At 41.6% G+C, this 22,581-nt stretch overlaps 1 protein-coding gene across 4 annotated transcripts in view; it reads left to right on the top strand.

Annotated features, from left to right (window-relative positions):
- Positions 1-22,581, top strand: part of NR6A1 (nuclear receptor subfamily 6 group A member 1) — a 201,397-nt gene that overhangs the window by 140,410 nt on the left and 38,406 nt on the right. Inside the window, exons 1-2 of one of the 4 annotated variants that reach the window (XM_029062614.2) lie at positions 6,027-6,181; positions 6,910-6,955. The exons of 1 other annotated variant lie outside the window; for it this stretch is intronic. In XM_029062614.2, the coding sequence (XP_028918447.1) occupies positions 6,940-6,955 (16 nt within the window). In that variant the 5' untranslated portion in view covers positions 6,027-6,181; positions 6,910-6,939. Of the gene's footprint in view, positions 1-6,025; positions 6,182-6,909; positions 6,956-22,581 lie in introns of those variants that run through there. 2 more of the 4 variants (XM_029062615.2, XM_029062613.2) reach the window with 2 other exon arrangements.

Here is a 22,581-nt window from a genome sequence, read left to right as displayed (position 1 = left end):
TTTAAAGTTTCTGATACCTTTTGTAGATGACTAATCCTCCTTGCATTTGGCCAGCAGCTGCTTGAGGGGATTCTGTTAGAGTAAAAGTCGGGGGCAAAGGAGAAGCTACAGACCCCTTAACTTTGCCCAGAGGAGTGCCCTCTAATTGTCTGCTTCCAGCCTTAATTAATGAGACCTGTAGTTTATAACTCAAGTAGACACTTCTCCACCTTTCACTGCTCCAAATTCTAATTGGCTGGCTCTTTCTCAACCTTATGCACGGGCCTAGGAGTCAGAGGTCATGGATTCTAGTCCGGGCTCCGCCACTTCAGTCATTTCATTAAGCACTTACTGTGTGCAGAGCTCTGTACTAAGCGCTTGGGAAAGTACAACACAATAATAAACAGTGACATCCCCTGCCCAAAATGAGCTCACAGTTGGGGGCGGGTGGGGGAGTCGCTTCATTTCTCTGTGCCTCAAGTTACCTCATCTGCCAAATGGGGATAGTGACTCTGAGCTCCACATGGGACTGGGACTTTGCCCAACTTAATTTGCTTATGTCCACCTCAGCATCTTAGTACAGTGCCTGACACAAGGTCTTAATAGCGATGGTGTTTCTTAAGGGCTTATTGTGTGCCAAGCACTGTTCTAAGCGCTGAAGTAGATACAAGATAATCAGGTCCCATGTGGGGCTCACAGTCTTAATCCCCATTTTACAGATGAGGTAACTGAGGCACAGAGAAGTTAAATGACTTGCCCAGAATCACAGAGCTGACAAGTGGTAGAGCCGGGATCAGAACCCTTGACCTCTGCCTCCCAAGCCTGTAGTCTTTCCACTAAGCCACGCTGCTTCTCACATAGTAAGTGCTAAACAAATACCATTACAAAAAAGTGTGTGCTTCCATGAAGCAGCCCTGCAATCTAGGAAAGCTTAAGAGGAAGCGCCTACGCCCACACAACTGGCATTTCTCCCTCCTCCCTGAGCACAGCCTAGGCTCTGCATGTTCCCTTCTCAGCTTCTGGAACTCTTGAGGGTTCGTGATGTCTTTGGAGCCAGGATGGTGGGAAGGTAGGGCTGCTGCACTTGTGTGCCCTGCCCTTCCCACCCAAACCCCCTTCACTCCACAACTAGCATGGGTCTCTTTGAGGGTTTTTGGGAAGGAACTCACTGGTATAAATCACTGGATTGGGACTGAACCGCTCCTCGCATTCTAATCCTGATTCAGTGGCAATTTTGCTTTCTGACCTGGGACAAAAATGTAACCTCTGTGTTACCTATTTGGCCTATTGGGAAATGATGTTTGCACATATTCATGAATTTGCATATATGTTTATGCCTCCAGCACTGAAATCTAGGTACTTTGGAGTGCATATGGAAGCACTTCAGAGATTCCAGTTCTTACTGTAGATGGCCATTACAGAGTACCATTACACTGCCCTGATCACATAGGAACCTCTCCTCTACCTGATAAAAAAACAAAGCTTTGTGCTGACTTGAACTTTAAACCAGAGTGAGTTAAAAGCAGCTAAAGTTAGTTAAAAGAAATTGCTTTGGTTATATTCAGGCTATCAAGTCCTCTACAATTATCTCTGAACTGTGTGCTTCTGCTGTAGGCTCAGGGATTAGAGCCTTGCTAAGAGATTGAGAAATGTAAGGCCAGAGAGAGATTCTTTTTCTTCATGCGACTCATCACCCTAAAGCTTTTCCCCCACTTGGAGATAGTTTGATTTTGGCCTGGCCCCAGGGACTTTGGTACAAGCAGGGGCATGTCCAGTGAACCAGTAGGGACTTGAAAAATCATCAACCATCCCCAGTTTAGGGGATGACCCTAGGAATTTAAGTCTATTCATGGTATTTGTTAAACACTCCCTGTGTATCAAGCACTGTTTTAAGCTCTGGGATAGATAAAAGTTAATCAAGTTGGCTACAGTCTCTGTCCCACATGGGGCTCACAGTCTTAATCCCCATTCTACAGATGAGGTAACTGAGGCACAGAGAAGTTAAGTGACTTGGCCAAGGTAACCCAGCAGACAAGTGATGGAGCTACTTTACCTCTGTGGTGACCTTTATGGTGACTTGGTTAGACCAAACCAGCCAATCTTATAGCGGGTCCCCATCACAGGCACTAGAAGGATTTATTGAGTGCCTTCTTGGTATAACATACAGTTCGGGACACTAACGGCCCTGGAGACCCTAAGATCAGTTTCGAGCAGAGACCAACTCCTGCTCAGAACTTCCCCAATCAATAGTATTTATTGAGCGCCTTTTGAGTGTGAAGCACTTGAAAGAGAACAGCAGCAGCATGAAACATGATCCCTGCCTTCTAACAGAGGACTCTATCAATTAATGGTATTTATTGAGCACCTATGGAGATCAAAGTACCAAACTGAGTGTTTGGGAAAATAGAACAGAAGCAAAACACAAGAACCTTGCCCACAAGGGTCTTACCATCTGAGACTACAGAATTATTTACAAATAGTGGTGGCAGGTCCTCCCCTAGATTGTAAATTCCTTGTGGGCAGGGAGTGTGTTTACCAACTCTGTGGTATTATACTCTCCCAAGTGCTTAGTACAGGGCTCTGCACACAGTAAGCATTCATTAATTGCCATTGATTGACTAATTGAGAAGGTCTTCTCTGTGTCTGGTATTACATAGACTTCTGGGGTTGGGATGGGCTGATTCTTCCTTGTCACCTCCAAGGAAAGGAGCCTTTTATCCTTCCCTCATTCAGAGAAATGAACTCCATTGGCTGTCACAACCAAGTTAAACTAGGTAGCAGGAAAGCCTAGAAAAATCCATCTTTATTTTTCTTGCTTTCCCTATGGATGAAGTGACTCACTGTCTCTATGGAGAGGGTCAGCTGCAGGCCAGATTGCTACTTGTCTAGTTTGTAACCAGCTGAACTGGTTTTTAGACATTTTTTAAAAAGTCCAAACCATCAATTAAATGAGTGCTTTTTGTGAGAGGGGCCAGGGATGGGGGGTTGCATGGGGTAAAAGGGGAAAGGAGAGGTTTTTTGTGACTGGAATAAGAGCTGGATGACTGGTTCAGGCACCAGACTGGCTTCTAACCTCTTGTTAAGGTTGGATTCATTAAGGATCATCCTTCTACTACCTTCCTTCCTTTCTTCCCTTCTGCCAGATTATTTTTTCTCCAAGGGTCTCCTCCTGCCCCAACTCATGGACCTGTGGGTCTTTCTGGATTCAACCCAGCAGCAAACAGTCCTTGATGATGTTAATTCTCAATCTTTTCCCCATCAAAGCCCTATGAGCAATGTGCAAATCACTGGCTAAGGCCAATAGGAGCTTCTGCCCTCTGAACAAAAAGGATGGAGAAAAGTCACAGGAAAACTATTTGGAATGTGAGAGCCTCCATAAGATGTTTTTGTCACTCTTACATCAGAATGTTTCCCCATCCCCACAGTCCCCTGAAGCTGATGAGGGTAGTTCTGAGCCTTTTTCCCTCCTTGGAGGGATCGTGTGTTGTAAACATGAAGGTAAGCAGCAACAGATTAATCCCAAAATATGTCTGCCCTGCCTCTGTGGACCATTCTTCAGGCTCTTGTGAGTAGGAAAACTTTTGCTGATCCAATCCAGAGAATGACTGCTGCAGCACGATCTAGACATTCAAAGCTGGCAACATGTCTCCAAAGCACCATCCCCTCATACAGGGGATGAACTGCTTGAGTCCATGGCGACTCATTTGCTGTGGACTGACCTAGCATGTCTAACAACTCTGTTATAGTGTACTTTCCCAACTACTGTTTATACACAGTTAAGTGCTCAATAAATACCACTGATTGATTTGGATTCACCATACAAATTTGCCTTGTATTTTTTTGAGTGGCAACAGAGTTACATCCATCCCTATTGCTACACTGCTGGGAAGACCTATAGATCCCTTTTGTTCTATCACTGCAGACTCTGGCTGGAAAAATTTGCTGCTCTTGAATACTTCCATTTCTCCCGTTCAGCTTGAGTGTATTGCTTAATTGCAGGTCTCCTGTATGGGCATTCTCACTGTACTTGTACATTAATTCCATTATGCATTTACAGACTCGTTCATTCATTGTCATATTTATTGAGTGCTTACTGTGTGCAGAGCACTGTACTAAGCTCTTGGGAAGTACAATTCAGCATGTATTTCTACGTCTTTGGGTAATAGGAAGGTAAACCAGAGGGCTAGGCTATGTGTGACAAATCAAATTCCCTCCATCTAACTGAAAAGTTGGTTATGTTTACATGTTTACATCTAGACAATGCAAAAATAATTACATTTTTTCCTCTTTCCTCTATTGTATTCATCAAAGAGGCAGATGGATTTGCATTATACGCTACTCTTGACCAAGGTACTTTTAAAAAAAGAAAGGCCTTGATGTAAGTGTTTAATTTCCTTTTCTTTCTGCTGTTCCTATATCTCCCTTGGAAGATATGCTGTTAAATTACAACATCTATTGACTAAATGACCCTTATTTGACTGTGATTCATGTGGCTGCTTTGTAGAATCAAGCTGTTTCCCTAGCTAGTGGGGAATGCCCTGGTCAAGGATCTGTAAGAGGAGAGCCAGAGTCCTTGTGCAGGCTGCCCTTGTTCCTGGTTGTTTGTTCGGTTCAATAGGAAATTGAAATATCATCTACCCATTTGTCTGTTCCTAAAATAATCATTTGGCCCTGGAGGTACAGGAGAACTGTTAGAAATGAGCTAGCCAAGTGCCACTCGGGTCTTGCTGAGTTTAGGATTCTGTGCATTCATCTGCATTTCTGTAACTTGTCAGCAAGGTATTATTGGCAGGGAAAACTGGCAAAATAAGATCTTAGTATATGTTTACCTTTTCTCTTCAGTGACCTAATCTTAAGGTTTCGTTTAGAACTCTATTCTAAGGTCTCAAACAAAATTTCTCCTCCATCCGTCATTGCACAACAAATGCTGTCCCTCTCCCCAAAAGGTAAAAGCTACCACAATTGTAGTGTTAACTATAAATGAAAGGTGCAAAATAGCAGCAAAGCAAGCCCTTGGAGGATACTTAAAAGGCCGTGGGTATCAGATAGGAAAAGTAGACTTGTCTCAAAAGTATTTTTCCAGAAGCCTAACCTGTCTCTTGAGGAAAAGAGAAGATGGCTCACAATTTATATATTCATGGTTCATTCATAACTGTAGAAAGGTTTATTGACAAACCATGGCAAATCGCTAGTGGATATCTGTCCTTAAGATTTGAAATCATGATGATTGCTAAGGCAGCAGATTGAAGAACTCACTTGTTAACTCTCAAAGACCTAAATTGCCCAGCCATGTTTCCTAAATGATGTATGATCCTAAATGAAATTGAAGGTCCCTATAAAACTATTAGCAGCAGTTATCAAATTGTGATATTTGCCCCCGATTTAGAAAAGTTACGTGATTACAAATGAATGCTCATGTAAATGGGTCTTAGTGACAAGCTTCAGCTTGGTGATCTCTCCTTGCCTATTCTCTTTTTCCACCCAGTTTAATGTTATTTTTATGAAAGTCTATTCTCAAATTTCTCATTTTAGGATATTTGTTCACTGTTATCCATGTAAGTCTATTTCTGCTGACCATTTATTGAGAAACAAATTAGTAGCTTTCCTCCCTCCCCCAACTGTACCCTAAACTATCGATTACTTTCCCTGAGCTCAGATCTGTAAATTGATCATCAGCTGTAGGCCCTATTGGTTCATGAATCTCACCAGTAGTGGTCCTAGCAAATATTTGCCATCCAATCATGTGGCTACATAGAGATGAATTACTGACCCTCTTTGACTTGAGAGTCCTGTTGGTGTGAAATGCTGCAAGAGATTCCTTGTTTCTATTTATCCCAAAGGAGGGGGCTATGAGGGAGGTTGAGAAAAATTCACAAAGCAAGGTTTATCTAAAATTACGAAGCCCGTTCTCTGGTTGCAAACTTCTTCGGCCAAGATGGATCTTCTGCTTCTTCATTGTACTTTTGCCTTCTCAAATGCCCCCCCCAAATTCTTCCCTGTGACATCATAGCTCATTTGCATGGAGCTCAGATTTGTCTGGCTTTCTGCAGCATAATGTCAAGGAGAGGGGTGTGTGTATGCAGGCAGTTTTCTTTGTACTATTGACAGGGCTCCCTAAATATATCAGGAAGACAGTGACATGATGCTGTCTTAAAAGCTTCAGGGTTTGGGGGGATGAAGCAGGAATCATACTTTAAGGAAGGTAATGTATGAAGCTTATACTATTTTGATAGAATAAAAATTCCACTCTTTAAAACAGCTGTTTTTCACTCTTTGTTGGCCCCGGGTGGCTTTCTGATCACTGATGTTTAAGACAGAAAAATTGAAGGCCATAGTTTAGTAGTTGTGTGGCCAGACTGTCGAGTAAATCCATTAATTTGAATCTGAGCAGAATGATTCACATTTGTCACCATATATAAAAGAAATAACTACAAATCCAAAAGGATCTGGAAAACATATTTTCTCTTTTGGGGACTATGGAATTTTAGGCCCAAAGTGGCCAAAACTTTCCAAAGAATCAATTAGTAAAACAAGTTAAATATCAAATTGTCACAGTTCTGCCTTTTTAATTGCCATTTACTTTTGTGTATTCTTATTTGGTTTCTCAGTTATGCCAAGAATGGGGGAAGGGATGTTTTGTGCTAAATGTTACCATAATAGTTTGCAGAGATAAGTGCAAGACGGCATTGTTAACTGAAGAAAATAAGTCTATCAGTTCCACTTAGATAACCTTTGGTAATAAACGGACTCCATACACGTTGTGACCTTAGGGCTTGAACTTTCGAATCACATGACCAGCTTGTAAACTGACCTGTGAGGATGGCTGTTGTATCCAAAGCTTAGAGAGAGAAATTGGCAATAAGTATCGTGAGGCTTCTCATCAGGCTGGGGACTTGTTCTGTAATCTATTTTTCTTCATGGCTCCCTTAGAACTTCTCAGCAAACTCGGAGAAGCATGAAATGGATGCATGGGAAGGTAAAGCAAATGAAGAATAATTCTGGGGAGGAATCCTATGTTTGGAGAATTACTTCGAAGGTTTATAGCAAACAGTAGCTGTAAGGGGGAGGAGAGCCAACAGGCAACTTCTTTTTGTGTGGAAGGAAAATCAGATCACCAAGTTTCCATTTCCAGACAAGGGAGTTTAAATGTCTTGGGACCCAGAAAGAGAGGGAGAGGTTAGATTGCTTTTACGTGTGTTTTTTTTTTTTAAGTAAAATGAGATGGGGTAACATTTTTACTGTAGCTTTGTTTTATGTTTTAAACGTTCATTTGCATCTCCAAAATGTTTGTATTTTTTAAATATATGCTGTTTGTTCTTGGATTTAATTTATTTATACCTTAAATTCCTTAATCCGTTTCACCATCTGGGAAAGCTTTATTTAGTATTGTTAATTATTGATAGTATCAGGGTCATGTGGCCCCTTGATAAGAAAGCCTTCATTTCTCTGGGGATTAATACTGGGTCACAGATACTTTTATAGGTTTTTGTGCCCCGAAAATTAGGGCAAAGCCACTGCTGATGCCCTTTTAATTTAAAAAAAGTAATTTTCTGAGAAAATATTTAGCAGTGTAACATTTGTAATGATCATTTTGGTACTTAAGATGTAAAATTGGAAGTGTCTATTTAATTCTTTTGGGAGGCCCAGGCTGTTGAAACCTCAGCAAATTTACATTTGGCATAATTCTGGGAAACCTCTGGGAAAAAAATGAAATTAGGTTCATGAAGCAACAATCATTTCTTGAGTATTAACATTCCTTTTTTTTAAAGAACTCACATTGCAAATGCTTTTGCTTGCCATGAGCATCAGTGAATGAGCAAAATGGGACAGTTTTGAGATGAAAATATTCGTGGTTAGTAAATCTATCAAAGGAAGTAGTTAACATGAAGTATTCAGTCATGAAAAGCATATGTAACCAGGACTCTTGGACAGCCTCATAACATCTGCCATAAGCATCTTTGCAATTTGAGGAAAGAAAGATTTCATGTCACTGCAATATGGATAAACCAGCAGTGTATACCTTTTAATCCTGGGGTTTGTTTGGTTATTTATTTTGTGATTCCATCCGATTTAATGTTTTCTGATACATGCCCCTCCTATTTGATTAATTATGACCAAGTCCAAAGTTGTTCTCATAGAATTCTTAACCTTTTAAATACCAGTACTGTGCTCTCTTCTTCAAAACCTCCCCCCAACCTCTTTCCAGGCTTCTTTGCAAACGAGTAAGTGAGCTGTTAAGAACTTTCCAGGTTTGCCAGGAATATTTTATCACATGTGATTAACCCGAGTGTTTGACAGACCTGATTGGAGTGAAGCTGGAGTTGGAGACTTTGTGGGTAATGGCTGCATTAGAGTGTAAGGCAAAAACAGGAGCCCAGGCAGTTGAAGAGCAGTTGTGTTTAGCAGAGTAGTTTGAGATGCTAATTATGTCGGACCCCAGGTCTCTGGAACAGAGAATTTATGCTATGTTTTGTGGAATGCTTATGTGTACTTTTTATTTATTTTTTAAAAAGTCAGGAGAGTTATTCAATGGGGTCTCTCCCTTTTGTTAGCAGTGTTACTGGAGGAAATCATTCATCTTCTGGTAAAGCTGAAGGTTGATGCAACATGAGTTTGTATTTTCTAATTTTAACGGTTTTTCGTGGAGGGAAACACAAGTAAGGACGAATGCATATCCTGACCAAAGAAATTCTCGTCTGATTTTGAAATGCCCACAATTACCCCAAGCAAAACCCTTAGAAAACTTTGAGATTGCTGTTCAGCGTTTGGCCTGATAAAAACTGCTCGAAACATGTTCAATTTCAAGTTGCCTGAATTTTAGATATTAGAGGGTTGTCTATTTAAATTAACCTTTGACACAGCTGGGCATACAAATGTTTTTGTTTTAGTTCACAGAGGGTTAATTCTATTCAGGCTTTCACCATGGCAGGCCTGATCCATGGAGCAGCACAATCTGGTCTTTCAGCCCTGTCAGTCGCTAGGCAGGAAGTCTTATTTCTTAAGCTATCTTTCAGAATGGGGGTTGGGACTTGGAACAAGGTGGGGGAAGGGACTCTCAGCATCTGTAAAGATCAATAACAGAGGGTGAGAGAGCCTAGGCCATTGTGTACACGCCAAGATAGATGCAAACCGTATAAACCCCACCCCTCCAAAACCAAAACAAAGGCCCAAGATTTCGTGTGTAAAATTAAGTAGCTCTTTAAAGAAAATGGGTATAAAACGTAAGTGAACTGGGTACCTCTGCATCCACAAATATTTGCATGCGTTTTTTTAAAAAAACTCATACGTATATGCCTGCCTTTTGTGGAATTTAAGGCTTTTAAATTGTTTGAACAAAGCAATCCCCCGTAATGGGAAGGGTAATACTTTAATCCTAGTAACTCCAAATTGATTAAAAATCTCTTTTGTCTTAATGCTAATACATGTACTTTGTCTAAATGAAGTCTGTAATTATTTTGATCATGATAAAAACAGATCTGTGTAGCTCATATTAAATAATAATAATAAAAAAACTACATCACTACCCCAAGACGAAAACCGCTTCTATTGCCATTTTGATGTTTGAGGCATCATTAGGGCGTGAAAGAACCAAGATTTTGTTAGGATTTAAGTAACACATGTGTGAGATCCCTCCCCCAAACAGCTGGTATTGGCTCTTAAACTTAAGCATAGCTAAACAAATAGCTGCATGTTGTTTTTCGATTAGTTTAAAACAAGTTATTACCTAGGAATCGTTGTAAAAATGTTAATTTTTTTTAAACTCAGCCTACGTTCTCAGTATCACATCACGGCGTGTGCAGTCCGTATCTCTTTGCTTGGGAAATTTTGTATTTTTTACTCACGTAAATATGTTTTTAAACATTGGTGATAATTTTACCCAAGATACTCCCAACCTTGTGAAAGGTCCACTGGATAACGTTTCCATTTTTGATGTTGGAAGAAGGAAAGGAATTCTCTTCCCCTTGGTTCGTTTCTTTCCCCCCATTCTTCCGGCAAGAATCATTTTGTGAGGACCACACTGTAAATGAGCCCTGCACAACCTACTGTAATCCTTCCCGGGGTAATTGCGGGAAGGCTTTTGTAATGCAAATTCTTTATGGTGTGAGGAGAGAGTACCCAAGTTAGAGAGGGATAAATACCCTGTATTCATTCTCTTTCTTTTTCATAGCCAAAGAGAATTTAGACTAAAATAGCATCTGAAAAATCCCCCCCTCCTGGAATTCCAAAGGATTGAAATTTCCTGGGAATAAAACTCCAAGTGGTTTACAAATGGATATGCCCTTCGTATATATGTTCAGACCAAGTGTAGAATTAAATTATGGCCTTTTAAGTCAGATGTTTCAGATCGTTTAACAAATACACATATATTTGAATGTCCAGGTACCTAACAAGCAAACTGAGGATAGAAAAATGCCCCGGGGAGGAGGAGAATTTAGTCACAATCCTGCCTGCCTTTTTAAGGGAGGGAAAGGTTCTTCTGATACAGTTGCTGAAGAGCTTCAAAGACGTCTTAAACTTGAGTTTCTCCCTCCCCCCCCCCCCCATCTTTCTTGAATTTACTATTACGGTATTCCTGGGTAAACTTTTTTATAATGCTTTATCAATTACATTGTATTAATGTAGTATAAAACCTACCGTGACCTTTGAAAACAATGTCCCCTTTAATGTGCAGAGGGGGAGGGTTTAGTGAGGGAGAAGCCATAAAAATCTTCAGGGTTCAAGATGAGGTTGGGATTTTTGCAAGAGTGCTTTTGTCATTTTCACACACAAGAGTAGCTGCAACTGTGTCTGATTTAGCGCCCCACTTACAATAGGGCCGGAGAACAAAGCCACATCATGAGAGTCACGAGTGCTTCAGCCAAATAATTCTCCAAAAATGGAAAAAATATTTTTTTTTTCTCTGTGGATTCCTGGGGATTTCAAAGTATGTTTAAAAAAAACCCAGGGAGTTTAATTCCAATTATTTCTTGTTTGCAGACCATCTTCACTTTCTTACTGTATAATACATTGTAAAGTAGAAGACTCAAAATATTTTCGAGAAAGATGATTATTTTAACAACAAAAAAAAACCCCTCAGCTATATGAAAACTTAGTAGTAACTCCATTATTCGGGGAAAAAATCTACTTGGATTTCAAGGTAAAGGGAAGATTTGGGATGATCCTAATGCAGAACTGCTTTCCGTATATTGAAATGCCTGGATAGATGTAAAGGTCATTGCTAACTCTACTAGAGTCCTTCAGATACTCTCCCTTTTATACAAGGAACGTGCATTAATTAGGGTGAGAAACATGAAAGGTCATGAGTCACCAAACTGATGGGCCTTGTCCTTGGAGCCAGTAAGAATTCCTGTAGGATTTTAAAATCATGCAAATAGTAGGTCTTTGGCTTTAAAAACCAGTAGTTTGGTTTTGGAGTTTAAGGATCTATTTTAGCTATTATTCTGAAGAAGTGATTCCATATCTTTCCATGGTTTCTCCAGATGGATCATAAGTCACCATCACTTTGGAATCATAGTGTGCATGCTGCATTATGGGGTTTTAAATCTGGAAATATGAATCATCATTCCTTCATATATTTGGTGGCAAAAAGAGGCTGTTATAGAGATGGATGAGGAGTATTTTCACGAGTTTTGAAATCCTCTTTCCTCTTAGGAAAGACTTTCTGTAAAACAATTTTGATCCTATGTTGCTATAGTCATTTTTGTTTCTGACCTTCAGGAGGTGACAGCCAAATTATCTTAATAAAAGATGCCTTGATACTGGAAGTGAGAAATCCATTCCAGCCCTTGTATGAGTAGACAGAGATGGGCTTTTAAGAAGTACTGGAGATTGAGGCACCATGGATTAGGGTTCTTTTTCCTGGAGTGGTGTTAATTTGTGGCTCCCAGGATGAGAGTACATAGATAGTTTTATAGATCCTTGATTGCGTCCTTGTTAGCAGTACTGAAACCCAGCCACATTCTCAACCTGGAAAGGTCCGCCAACTTGGGCTATTCATTGTAACCATGGAATTTCGCCTTCTGCCAGAGGATTTATGGTAGTGTTGATGGGGGACAAGAGGCAGGCAGTGACAGAATGGGAGGTGGGATATGGTTGAACTGAGTTTACTCCATAGAGATTAGAAGAGAGGTGTTTTGTTAATCCTTCTCCCAATGTTTTGATGAGTTAGACAGTAGAACAGAGTGTTCCAAGTGGTGACAGTCATATTGAATCGTAGGTTCTTGATACGTGAGGTATTCACTGGAACCGTAAAGCAGATTAACGTCCCATAGGTGAACCATAAAAGTGTGCCTTTATTTGTAGCCTTTTGAGCACATACATCTAATTCTAAAATGAAAGGATTGTGTTTTGGGAAACCTCAAATTAATTAATTTAGAACCCACCTGTTCAGTGCTGCATGCTGTGGCTAAGCAATTTCTTCAATAACATGGCATGCCACACCCAAGTAAATTCCATTTTCCAGAACATTCCCTGATTCCCAAATCACATTCTATCCAAAACAATATTGAAAATACTCACTTTGACAGGACTGAGTGTATATGAAATTGTAATACAGTTAGAGGAGTGTTCTGTGTCTTTCATACCTAGTTCTTGCTGTGCTTGTTCCTTAGACCTTCAGTTCTTCACTCCCTGGATTGAGCAGTTCATAACTTCTATTTAATCTGTGGGTCTCAACAGAAGGGGATGAACGGGGAGAAAGGGGAGAAAGAGCTAGGCAGAGGCAACAGAGGCAACTTTAAGAAGTGACTGGAGAGAATTTATTCAAAGGATCTTGAGAAAGAAGAGGCAGAAAGATCAGTGCCAGTCGCAGCTCAGGCTCCTCAGCCCCCTTGCAACTCATTTCTGAAGCTCCCCCAGAGAGAAAGATAGAAGTCATTTGCAGTATATTAAGAGACAACCCAATGTCCAGGGATAGGGGTTAGCAGTTCTGTTGTATTGTTCTTTCCCAAGCCCTTAGTACAGTGCTCTGCACACTAAGCACTCAATAAATACCTTTGATTGATTGGCTGATAAAAACAGGCCAGGGAAAAGTGGTGTCCAAAGGTCAGCAGTGATGTAATTTATCCTTTGATATAAATTAAACATGTGAAAAGCTTCACCTGGCTTTCTCCTACAGTTTAAACAAACATTTTGCCTGCCATATCCTGAAAACTTTTGTCTAATCATAGATATTTGGAGTATACTAGCCCATTTCAAATTAGTATTTGACAATGGTGAGAGAAATTCACCTCAACATATGGTAATGCTGTTAAGGTGCCTGGTGTTTCCCTCATGTAAAGGGTTCCTCTTGCCTTCAGTGTCTGATGAAAGTAGCAGACTACTCTAGGCTTGGTGGAAACTCTTCTAAAGTAGTTACTAAGGTGTGTGTGAACGTTGTAAATGTAACCAACTTTTATTTGCTTTGCCCTTTAAATATGCCTGGCACTGATCAGAATTAATGTAAATGTATGTTTTGAACAAATGCCAAAATAGTGGAGGTTCAGTTCCTCAAAAGTTTGTTTAATGTGCGGTCACATTAATAGCTCTGACTTGACATACTGAAGGATCGACTTGAGCCTCAACTATTTACAGGTTGATTGTTCTTCCGTGAAACAAAATGGAGCCCAATTTTTTAGATAAACTCATCCTAAGCAACCTTTTTGAGGACCGATTCCTTAAGACAGTGATCCCTAACTTTTGGTTTGAAATTTGGTGAGATGGTTGTAAATCATGGTTCCAGTTGAGCTTTTTCTTTAGAAGCTACATTGGTTAGAGGGAATATTCCCAAATTCCCAAGTGATTAATTGGGAATTGTGCATTCATCCCCTCCAAACTTTTTTCAGGTGCCCTACTCCTAGTCACCCCCAATGTATCCTAAGTACAGTGTTCGAGTTGTCACTGGAAGGGACAGTGGTGGTTTGGGGTTATATGCGAATAACCCAACCCCTTAGCGTAATCATTCCCACAGTCTGTTCACTGAAATAACATTTCACCATCACAGACAAAGTTCACTGTGGCCATCTGCCATGACCTCTCTCACTGCATATTTTTCACTTAAGGGACCATTTCTGGGGGGTAAGGAGAAGACATGTTTTGGCTTGAACACTAATTTTTCCCAGTTTTTGAAGGTTGAACCAATCAATCATTATATTGAGTGCTTACTGGTGCAGAGCACTGTACTAAGCACTTGGGGGAGTACAGTGTATCAGAGTTGGTAGATATATTCCCTGCCCACAGTGAGCTAACAGTCTCAAGGTAGCTTACAGTCTAGTCTAAAGGTTGAACCAAATTTGTCTTTGTTGGAATGCTTTCAGTTGGCATTTGAAGTGGGTGGGGATAAGGCATTATAGCATGTTCAATAAAGTTAAATTCCTTTAGATCCATTGATCTATCTAAAACCATTTTGGTGATTTTCTTTAGATTTACCATTCAGTATTCCCAAATGATAATGTTAAGGATGAATACTGAAACACTCTGGGATTCATTCTGTATGTTGATGGTACATATGGAATGTGTTATCTTCATTTTGGGCTTGGCATAAAGAATGAAATGAATAATAATACACATGTTCACATCACAGGCCAGTTACATAAAGTGAGGTTAAAAAAGAACAAACCCTATGGAAAGAGGTTTCTGAATATGCCTAATGGCTCCGTGCTAAATTTTAATAGTTCAGGTATTTTTATTTAATAGTAATGACTCTCTCCTTCACTGAAGACGAAAGGCAGGCAACTCTGAGGTTGTTTCTACAATATCTATTATGTTTTGTTTTTTACCAAAAAGATCCCCAAAGAATAGAGTACTTTCTCTAGAGACAGGGTTTTTGTTTTGTTTTGTTTTTGGTTGTTGTTGTGAGCATATTCTCTCTAGTTTTGCAAATAATGGAATGACATTTGTTAGTGTAGAAACAGTCTGTGGGAAAAAAGGTGATTATTTATAGTATGAGAGAGCACATACTTATTGGACAATGCACACTAGTCCCTTGAGGGCCAAACAAGGCTGCCCCTTCTCACCAGGCCTTTTTTTAGTGCTTTTGCAATGGGGGCACTAGAAATTTAGTGAAAATAGATAAAAACTGATATATAGCATTCCAGAAAAATCACTTGGAAGTTCTTTCAAGACATTGATGCAGTTTTTAGAGGGGTGATTGAGCAGGGAAGGTAAGGGCACAGTATTTTGTGGTCTAGTTACTCTGGGAAACAAATCATGTAGCTTTGTTGAGAAAAATCAATCCCTGATATTTATTGAGCACTTACTGTATGCAGAGCGCTCTACTAAGTGCTTGGGAGAATCAGGGGCCATCTTCCCAGTCCACAAGGAGCTTTCAGTCTCTGATATAAATATTTTTAAAAGTATCAACGGCAAACATTTGGCCAGTTGCCTTCGACTTCTTTAAACATATATATATATATCCCAGAGACTGTAAGCTCCTTGTGGGCAGTGAAGGTGGTTGGTTGTGATTGGTTGTGCACCATCTAAAAGTCGTTGATCATAAATTACATGCCAAAGGTTGAGTCTCTTCCATTTTTCCTTGGGCAAAGGGGGAAAAAAAGCTTCTTAAGTGTCTTCCTAAGACTTTTTTTTCCCCCTATGAGGAATATAGATTTATCTTGGTTTTCCAGGAACAGCTCTATGTTTGTTTTATTGCAGATACTCAAATGTATTTTTACTTCTGTCTTGATTAAATAATTGGTGTCCTAGCAACCGATGTTTCACTTTGCCTTTTGGCAGTTTTAGGTGTTTTCTTTATGAAAACTGAATGACTACAAATAATAAAATACCGTTCTAGGAAAAAGAAGAAAGAACCTAGGTTGAAAAACTAACAAATTGAAATCACTTATTTTTTCAGGTGATTTCAAAGCCCTTTATATTACTATTATCACCTTCCAGCTCCTTGAAAACCAGGCCTCTTTCCTCAGTACACAGGCAACTGCTCCAGTGGTATAGCATCAGAGGCCTTTATAGTTCTGTAGGGGCTTGTGAGGAGTCATTCCTTCAGGAATGTTAAGCAATTGAATTGGTGCATTGTAATACTGCCCTCTGTTTTCTTCTCCCTAGATGTAGCTAGATGTAGATTGCTCTTTTTTGACTGACAGGAAAAGATTATTTAATTACAGTTTATAGCCATTTTGAACTTCAGCAACCAGTGCTGCAACGTCTGAGCATCCATAATAAAATTTTCAAAAGTCAAAAAATGGAAAAATATCATTTAGCTTATTTGTCTTTCTCTGTCTCTCATGCTCTTCTGCCTTGTCTATTTATCAGTCACCAAGAAATAGAAACTTTAGACCGAGCCCTTCTTTTTAAAGAACAGTAAGACCAAAGATGCTCCAGTCTGTCTCCCTGGTGTTTCCTTAGGATTTGTTCTGGGTCACTGGAAGTTCTAATCACAATTAGATCTCTCAGGTCATCAGCCTCTAAACTGCTGGATGGGGAGGAGGGGGGCAGGGAAATTCTACCTGATAAAGTTAATAGCTAAACCTTTAAGAGGGAGACCACCAGAATGAGCTATAGGGATAAAATATGGAACAAACTCCACATCCCAACCACATATGTAAAATCAAAAATTAGTGGTGGTACTTTTTCTCCAATTTGTACGCTTTATCATCAGAAATGAGGTTTCCATCCATTCTTTAACTTTTATAGAAGCCCTGCCAGCTTCCTTTTAATTCTACAATTTAGGATTAGCTAATCTGGGTACATCTATCAATAAGTCATACTATTGAGTGCTTACGGTGTGCAGAACACTACAATGAGTACTTGTGAGAGTACAGTATAACAATATAACAGTCACATTTCCTGCCCACAAGCAGCTTACAGTTTAGAGGGAGATACAGATATTAACATAAATAGATTATGGCTATGTACATAAGTACTTTAGAACTGGAAGGGGGATGAATGAAGGGAGCCAGTCAAGGTGATGCAGAAGGGAGAGGAAGAAAAGGAAAAGAGGGCTTAGGAAAGGCCTCTTGGAGATGTGTCTTCAATAAGGCTTTGAAGGAGGTCTGAGTATTTATCAGATTTGAGGAGGAAGGGTGTTCCAGGCCAGAGGCAGGACATGGGCAACAGGTCAGCTGTGAGATAGATGAGACCAAGATACCGTGAGTAGTTTGGCCTTAGAGGAGTGAAATTTGCGAGCTGGATTATGATAGAGCAGTGAATTGAGGTAGGAGGGGACAAGGTGATTGAGTGCTTGTGGCTGGGCAATCACTGGAGGTTCTTGAGGAGTAGGGAACCATGGACTGAACCTTTTTGCAGAAAAATGATCTGGGCAGCAGAGTGAAGTATGGACTGGAGTGGGAAGAGACAAGAGGCAGGAAGGTCAGTCATCAAGGAGGCTGATATAGTAATTGAGGTGGAAGAGGATAAGTGCTTGGATTAATATGGTACTAGTTTGGATGGAGAGGATAGGGCAGATTTTATCTATATTGTGAAGGTGGACCCGATAGAATATGGTGAATTTATAGGGAGCAGGATATATAGAGATGCAGCCTGGCATAGTGGGTAGAGCACTGGTCTGGGAATCAGAAGGTCATGGCTTCTAATCCTGGCTCTGCCACTAATAATGTTGGTATTTGTTAAGCGCTTACTATGTGCCGAGCACTGTTCTAAGCGCTGGGGTAGACATAGGGGAATCAGGTTGTCCCACGTGGGGCTCACAGTCTTAATCCCCATTTTACAGTTGAGGGAACTGAGGCACAGAGAAGTGAAGTGACTTGCCCACAGTCACACAGCCGACAAGTGGCAGAGCTGGGATTCGAACTCATGAGCCCTGACTCCAAAGCCCGTGCTCTTTCCACTGAGCCACGCTGCTTCTCTAGTCTGCTATGTGACCTTGAGCAAGTCATTCCCCTTCTTAAACAACTCCAGTGGTTGCCTATCAACCTCCGCTCCAAACAAAAACTCCTCACTCTAGGCTTCAAGGCTCTCCATCACCTTGCCCCTTCCTACCTCTCCTCCCTTCTCTCTTTCTACCGCCCACCCCGCATGCTCCGCTCCTCTGTCGCCCACCTCCTCACCGTCCCTCCGTCTCGCCTATCCCGCCGTCGACCCCTGGGTCATGTCCTCCCGCGGTCCTGGAACGCCCTCCCTCCTCACCTCTGCCAAACTGATTCTCTTCCCCTCTTCAAAACCCTACTTAAAACTCACCTCCTCCAAGAGGCCTTCCCAGACTGAGCTCCTCTTCTCCCTCTACTCCCTCTGCCATCTCCCCTTTACCTCTCTTTTGCCCGTCATTGGGCAAGGATTGTCTCTATCTGTTGCCCGATTGCATATTCCAAGCGCTTAGTACAGTGCTCTGCACATAGTAAGTGCTCAATAAACACTGTTGAATCAAAGAATGAATGAGTAATTACCACTGATTGAGTACACCTATGTTCAATTATGCAGGGGGTTGTGCTCATACAAAACCCCACCTTAAGGAAAATTTACTTTGTAATATTGTGGTTCAAGGAGGCTTGCATTGTCAGATTAATATTGCTTACTAATGTTGCTTAATTCCTTAACATTCTAACCAAAAATGCAAAAGATGGCAGACCGAGTGAGCAAGGAAAAATATGGTTAACTGGAAACCACCCTTTCCTTGTTTAGTATAAATTGAATATGATATTACAATTGTGTATTAAGGATTATTTTAAAAAGTGGGCAGGATTTAGGTTCACAAATTTTAACAATAATTCAGCAATACAATTCTCTTCTTCATCAAAATGATCAAAAACAGATAAGCATGGTGTGGAAATCCACATGATCCATGGTTATGCTAGGGGCTATACATGTGGAGCAGATAAAGCCCATTTGGAGACCAAATGAATAAAATGACTTGGTGCCAAAGTAACCCCCAAATCGCCTACAAATGGGATGGTGGCGTACACACATCCAGCTCATAAATATTCGCCAGTCAAGCCAAACTCATAAATATCTGCCCTCAGAGCCAATCACACCCCCTTTAACTTAGGGGGTAATATGTGCTGAAAAATCCGGCAGCTAAAAATGCAGCTGCTGAATTCTGTCCCTACTGGAGAAACTGACTTTCAGCAGCTGAGAGTTACACAAATGAGGGATTACAGGAGTCTCTGTGGAATCAATCACAAAGCCCATTTTAGTTTGTAATTTACTTACTTGAGGGAGATCATGACAAGTGTGTGTTACCACATAGCATAAATGATATTAGCCTCACCTTTGGATTCTGAAGATTGAAGTTAAGAGTTCAGGGAATTTGGGCTAATTGTTGAAGTTTGGGCAGAAGAATAGACACTAGATGAGGAGAGTAGGGTGAGATCCCTCTCCCCATAAGAGTAAGAAATTTAGGAAAAAAATAAACAACAAAGTCCTCCTATAAATGGTTAGTTAAATCAATGTCCTTGACTTTCTTGAGGTAAAGGAAAGAAATTACTGCTCACAGGATGGGGAGAGTTAAGGAATAGTCTTTTAAAAATATAATTGAAAAGGAATTAGAAAAACTAGGTGTGTGTTAAATTGTAATATAAGCAAAAGCCCAAGATTTTTAGCTACTACTATGGCTCTCATTAGTTTTGGGGGAAGGGTTGCCAATAAAGGAGGGCCAGGCAGGGCTGACTTCCACCATTTGGTTGCCCTAAGGCAAGGAAAAATTCTCTACCCCATCCCTTCCCATTCAAAGTCAGAGGACAGAGGATTTCCCCAATTTCCCAGTGTGTGTGTGTGGTGGGGCGGGGCGGGGCGGGGGGGGGGGGGGTGAATAAACCTCCTTGCTCCTAAGCCACTATGTCCCCTTTCATACAGGCACTCCCTCTGAAGGGTGGGTACTTTTAAATTTAACCACTTCTCTTTCAACTGCCCTCCTGCCCTATGCCCCTCTCCTACCTCCAGTGGTCTGCAATGAGGCAGTTGCCTCATCTGTTTACTATCTGAAGCAGACCGTCAGTTTTGGGTGAATCCTTTTCCGTTTGGCCCCTGTTTCTTGCATGCAAGTGTAGTGATGAAAAATGTATTGAGGCATCGATTATAGGTTCCACTAGATTATAAACTGGAAGGCAAGGATCATGTCTACTAATTCTCTTATATTCTCCCAATATGTAGTAGCCTTCTGTATATAGTAAGAGCTCAATAAATACCATTGATTTTTTTTTTCATTTTCCACAGAGATCTGTTGTTAAAATTTCAGAAGAATTCATCCTAATCTTTCTCTGGTCAGGGTGGTAAGTGTGAGCTCAGTGTGGGCAGGGAATGCATCTGTTTATTGTCATATTCATTCATTCAATCAATCGTTTATTGAGCGCTTACTGTGTGCAGAGCAGTACTAAGTGCTTGGGAGAGTACAATGCAACAAGAAACAGTCATATTCCCTGCCCACAATGAGCTTACAGTCTAGAGCAGGGGAAAAAGACATCAATACAAATGAATAAAGTTACAAATATGTACATAAGTGCCGTGGGGCTGGGAGGGGGGAAGAGCAAAGAAAGCAAGTCAAGGTGATGCAGAAAGGAGTGGGAGATGAGGAAAAGTGGGGCTTTGCCTGGGAAGACCTCTTGGAGGAGATGTGCCTTCAGTAAGGCTTTGAACAGGGGTAATCGTCTGTCGGATTTGAGGAGGGAGGGCATTCCAGGTGCGTGAGCTGGGATCAACGGCGAGACAAGCAAGATCAAGGCACAGTGAGAAGCACTAGAGGAGCGAAGTGTGTGGGCTGGGTTGTAGAAGGAGAGAAGTGAGGTGAAGTAGGAGCGTGCAAGGTAGTGAAGCACTGTAAAGCCAATGGTGAGGAGTTTTTGTTTGATGCGGAGGTGGATGGGCAATCACTGGAGTTTTTTGAGGTGTAGGGTGACACGTCCTGAACGTTTTTGTAGAAAAATGATCTGGGCAGCAGAGTGAAATATGGACTGGAGTGGGGAATGACAGGAAACTGGGAGGTCAGCAAAGAGGCTGATGCAGAAATCCAGGCGAGATAGGGTGAGTGATTGTATTAACCTGGAAGCAGTTTGGATGGAGAGGAAAGGGCAGATTTTAGCGATGTGAAGGTGGAACTGACAGAATTTAGTGGTGGATTGAGTATGTGGGTTGAATGACAGGAGTCAAGGATATTGCCAAAGTTGCAGGCTCCTGAGACAGGAAGGATGGTGGTGCCATCTATAGTGATGGGAAAGTCAGGAGGAGGACAGGGTTTGGGTGGGAATATAAGGAGCTCTGTTTTGGACATGTTAAGTTTGAGGTGACAGGAGGATGTCCAACTATTCATTCAATAGTAATTATTGAGCACTTACTATGTGCAGAGCACTGTACTAAGCGTTTGGAATGAACAAATCGGTAACAGATACAGTCCCTGCCCTATGACGGACTTACGGTCTAATCGGGGGAGACAGGCAAGAACAATAGCAATAAATAGACTCAAGAGGATGAACATCTCATTAAGACAATAGCAAATAAATAGAATCAAGGTGATGTACATCTCATTAACAAAATAAATAGGGTAATGAAAATGTATGCAGTTGAGCGAACGAGTACAGTGCGGAGAGGATGGGATGGGAGAGGGGGAGGAGCAGAGGGAAAGGGGGGAGAAGAGGGTTTAGCTGCAGAGAGGTGAAGTGGGGGTAGAGGGAGCAGAGGGAAAAGGGGAGCTCAGTCTGGGAAGGCCTCTTGGAGGAGGTGAGCTTTAAGTAGGGTTTTGAAGAGGGGAAGAGAATTAGTTTGGCGGAGGTGAGGAGGGAGGGCGTTCCAGGACCGCGGGAGGATGTGGCCCAGGGGTCAATGGTGGGATAGGCGAGAACGGGGGACGGTGAGGAGGTGGGCGGCAGAGGAGCGGAGCGTGCGGGGTGAACAGTGGAAAGAGATAAGGGAGGAGAGGTAGGAAGGGGCAAGGTGATGGAGAGCCTTGAAGCCTAGAGTGAGAAGTTTTTGTTTTGTGCGGAGGTCAATAGGCAACCACTGGAGGTTTTTAAGAAGGGGAGTGACATGCCCAGAGTGTTTCTGCAGGAAGATGAGCCAGGCAGCGGAGTGAAGAATAGACTGGAGCAGGGAGAGAGAGGAGGAAGGGAGATCAGAGAGCAGGCTGACACAGTAATCTAGCCGGGATATTATGAGAGCCTGTAACAGTAAAGTAGCTGTTTGGGTGGAGAGGATAGGGCGAATCTTGGCGATATTATAAAAGGTGAGACCGGCAGGCTTTGGTGACAGATTGGATGTGTGGGGTGAACGAGAGAGCTGACTTGAAAACAGGAGGAGATACGAGATTGGAGAGAGGGAGAGAGATCAGGGCTGGAAATATAGAGTTGGGTATCATCTGCAAAGAGGTAGTATTTGAAGCTCCATGAGCAAATGAGGTCTCCAAGGTATTGGGTTAGATGGAGAATAGAGGGGACCCAGAACTGAGCCTTGAGGGACCCCCACAGTTAGCAGGTGGGAGTTCTCCAAGGGATTGGGTGAGATGGAGAGTAGAAGGGGACCCAGAACTGAGTCTTGAGGGAGGCAGAGGAGGAGCCCACAAAGACTGAGAGTGGATGGCCAGAGAGATAAGAGGAGAACGAGGAGAGTACAGAGTCAGTGAAGCCAAGGTTGGGTAATGTTTCCAGAGAAGGGGGTTGTCCACAGTGTCAAAGGCAGTTGAGAAGTTGAGGAGAATTAGGATGGATTTAGAGGCCATTGGATTTGGCA

Source organism: Ornithorhynchus anatinus, chromosome 4, assembly GCF_004115215.2.
Source record: "Ornithorhynchus anatinus isolate Pmale09 chromosome 4, mOrnAna1.pri.v4, whole genome shotgun sequence".
Lineage (NCBI taxonomy): Eukaryota > Metazoa > Chordata > Mammalia > Monotremata > Ornithorhynchidae > Ornithorhynchus > Ornithorhynchus anatinus.
This window is presented reverse-complemented; position numbering and strand designations above follow the sequence as displayed.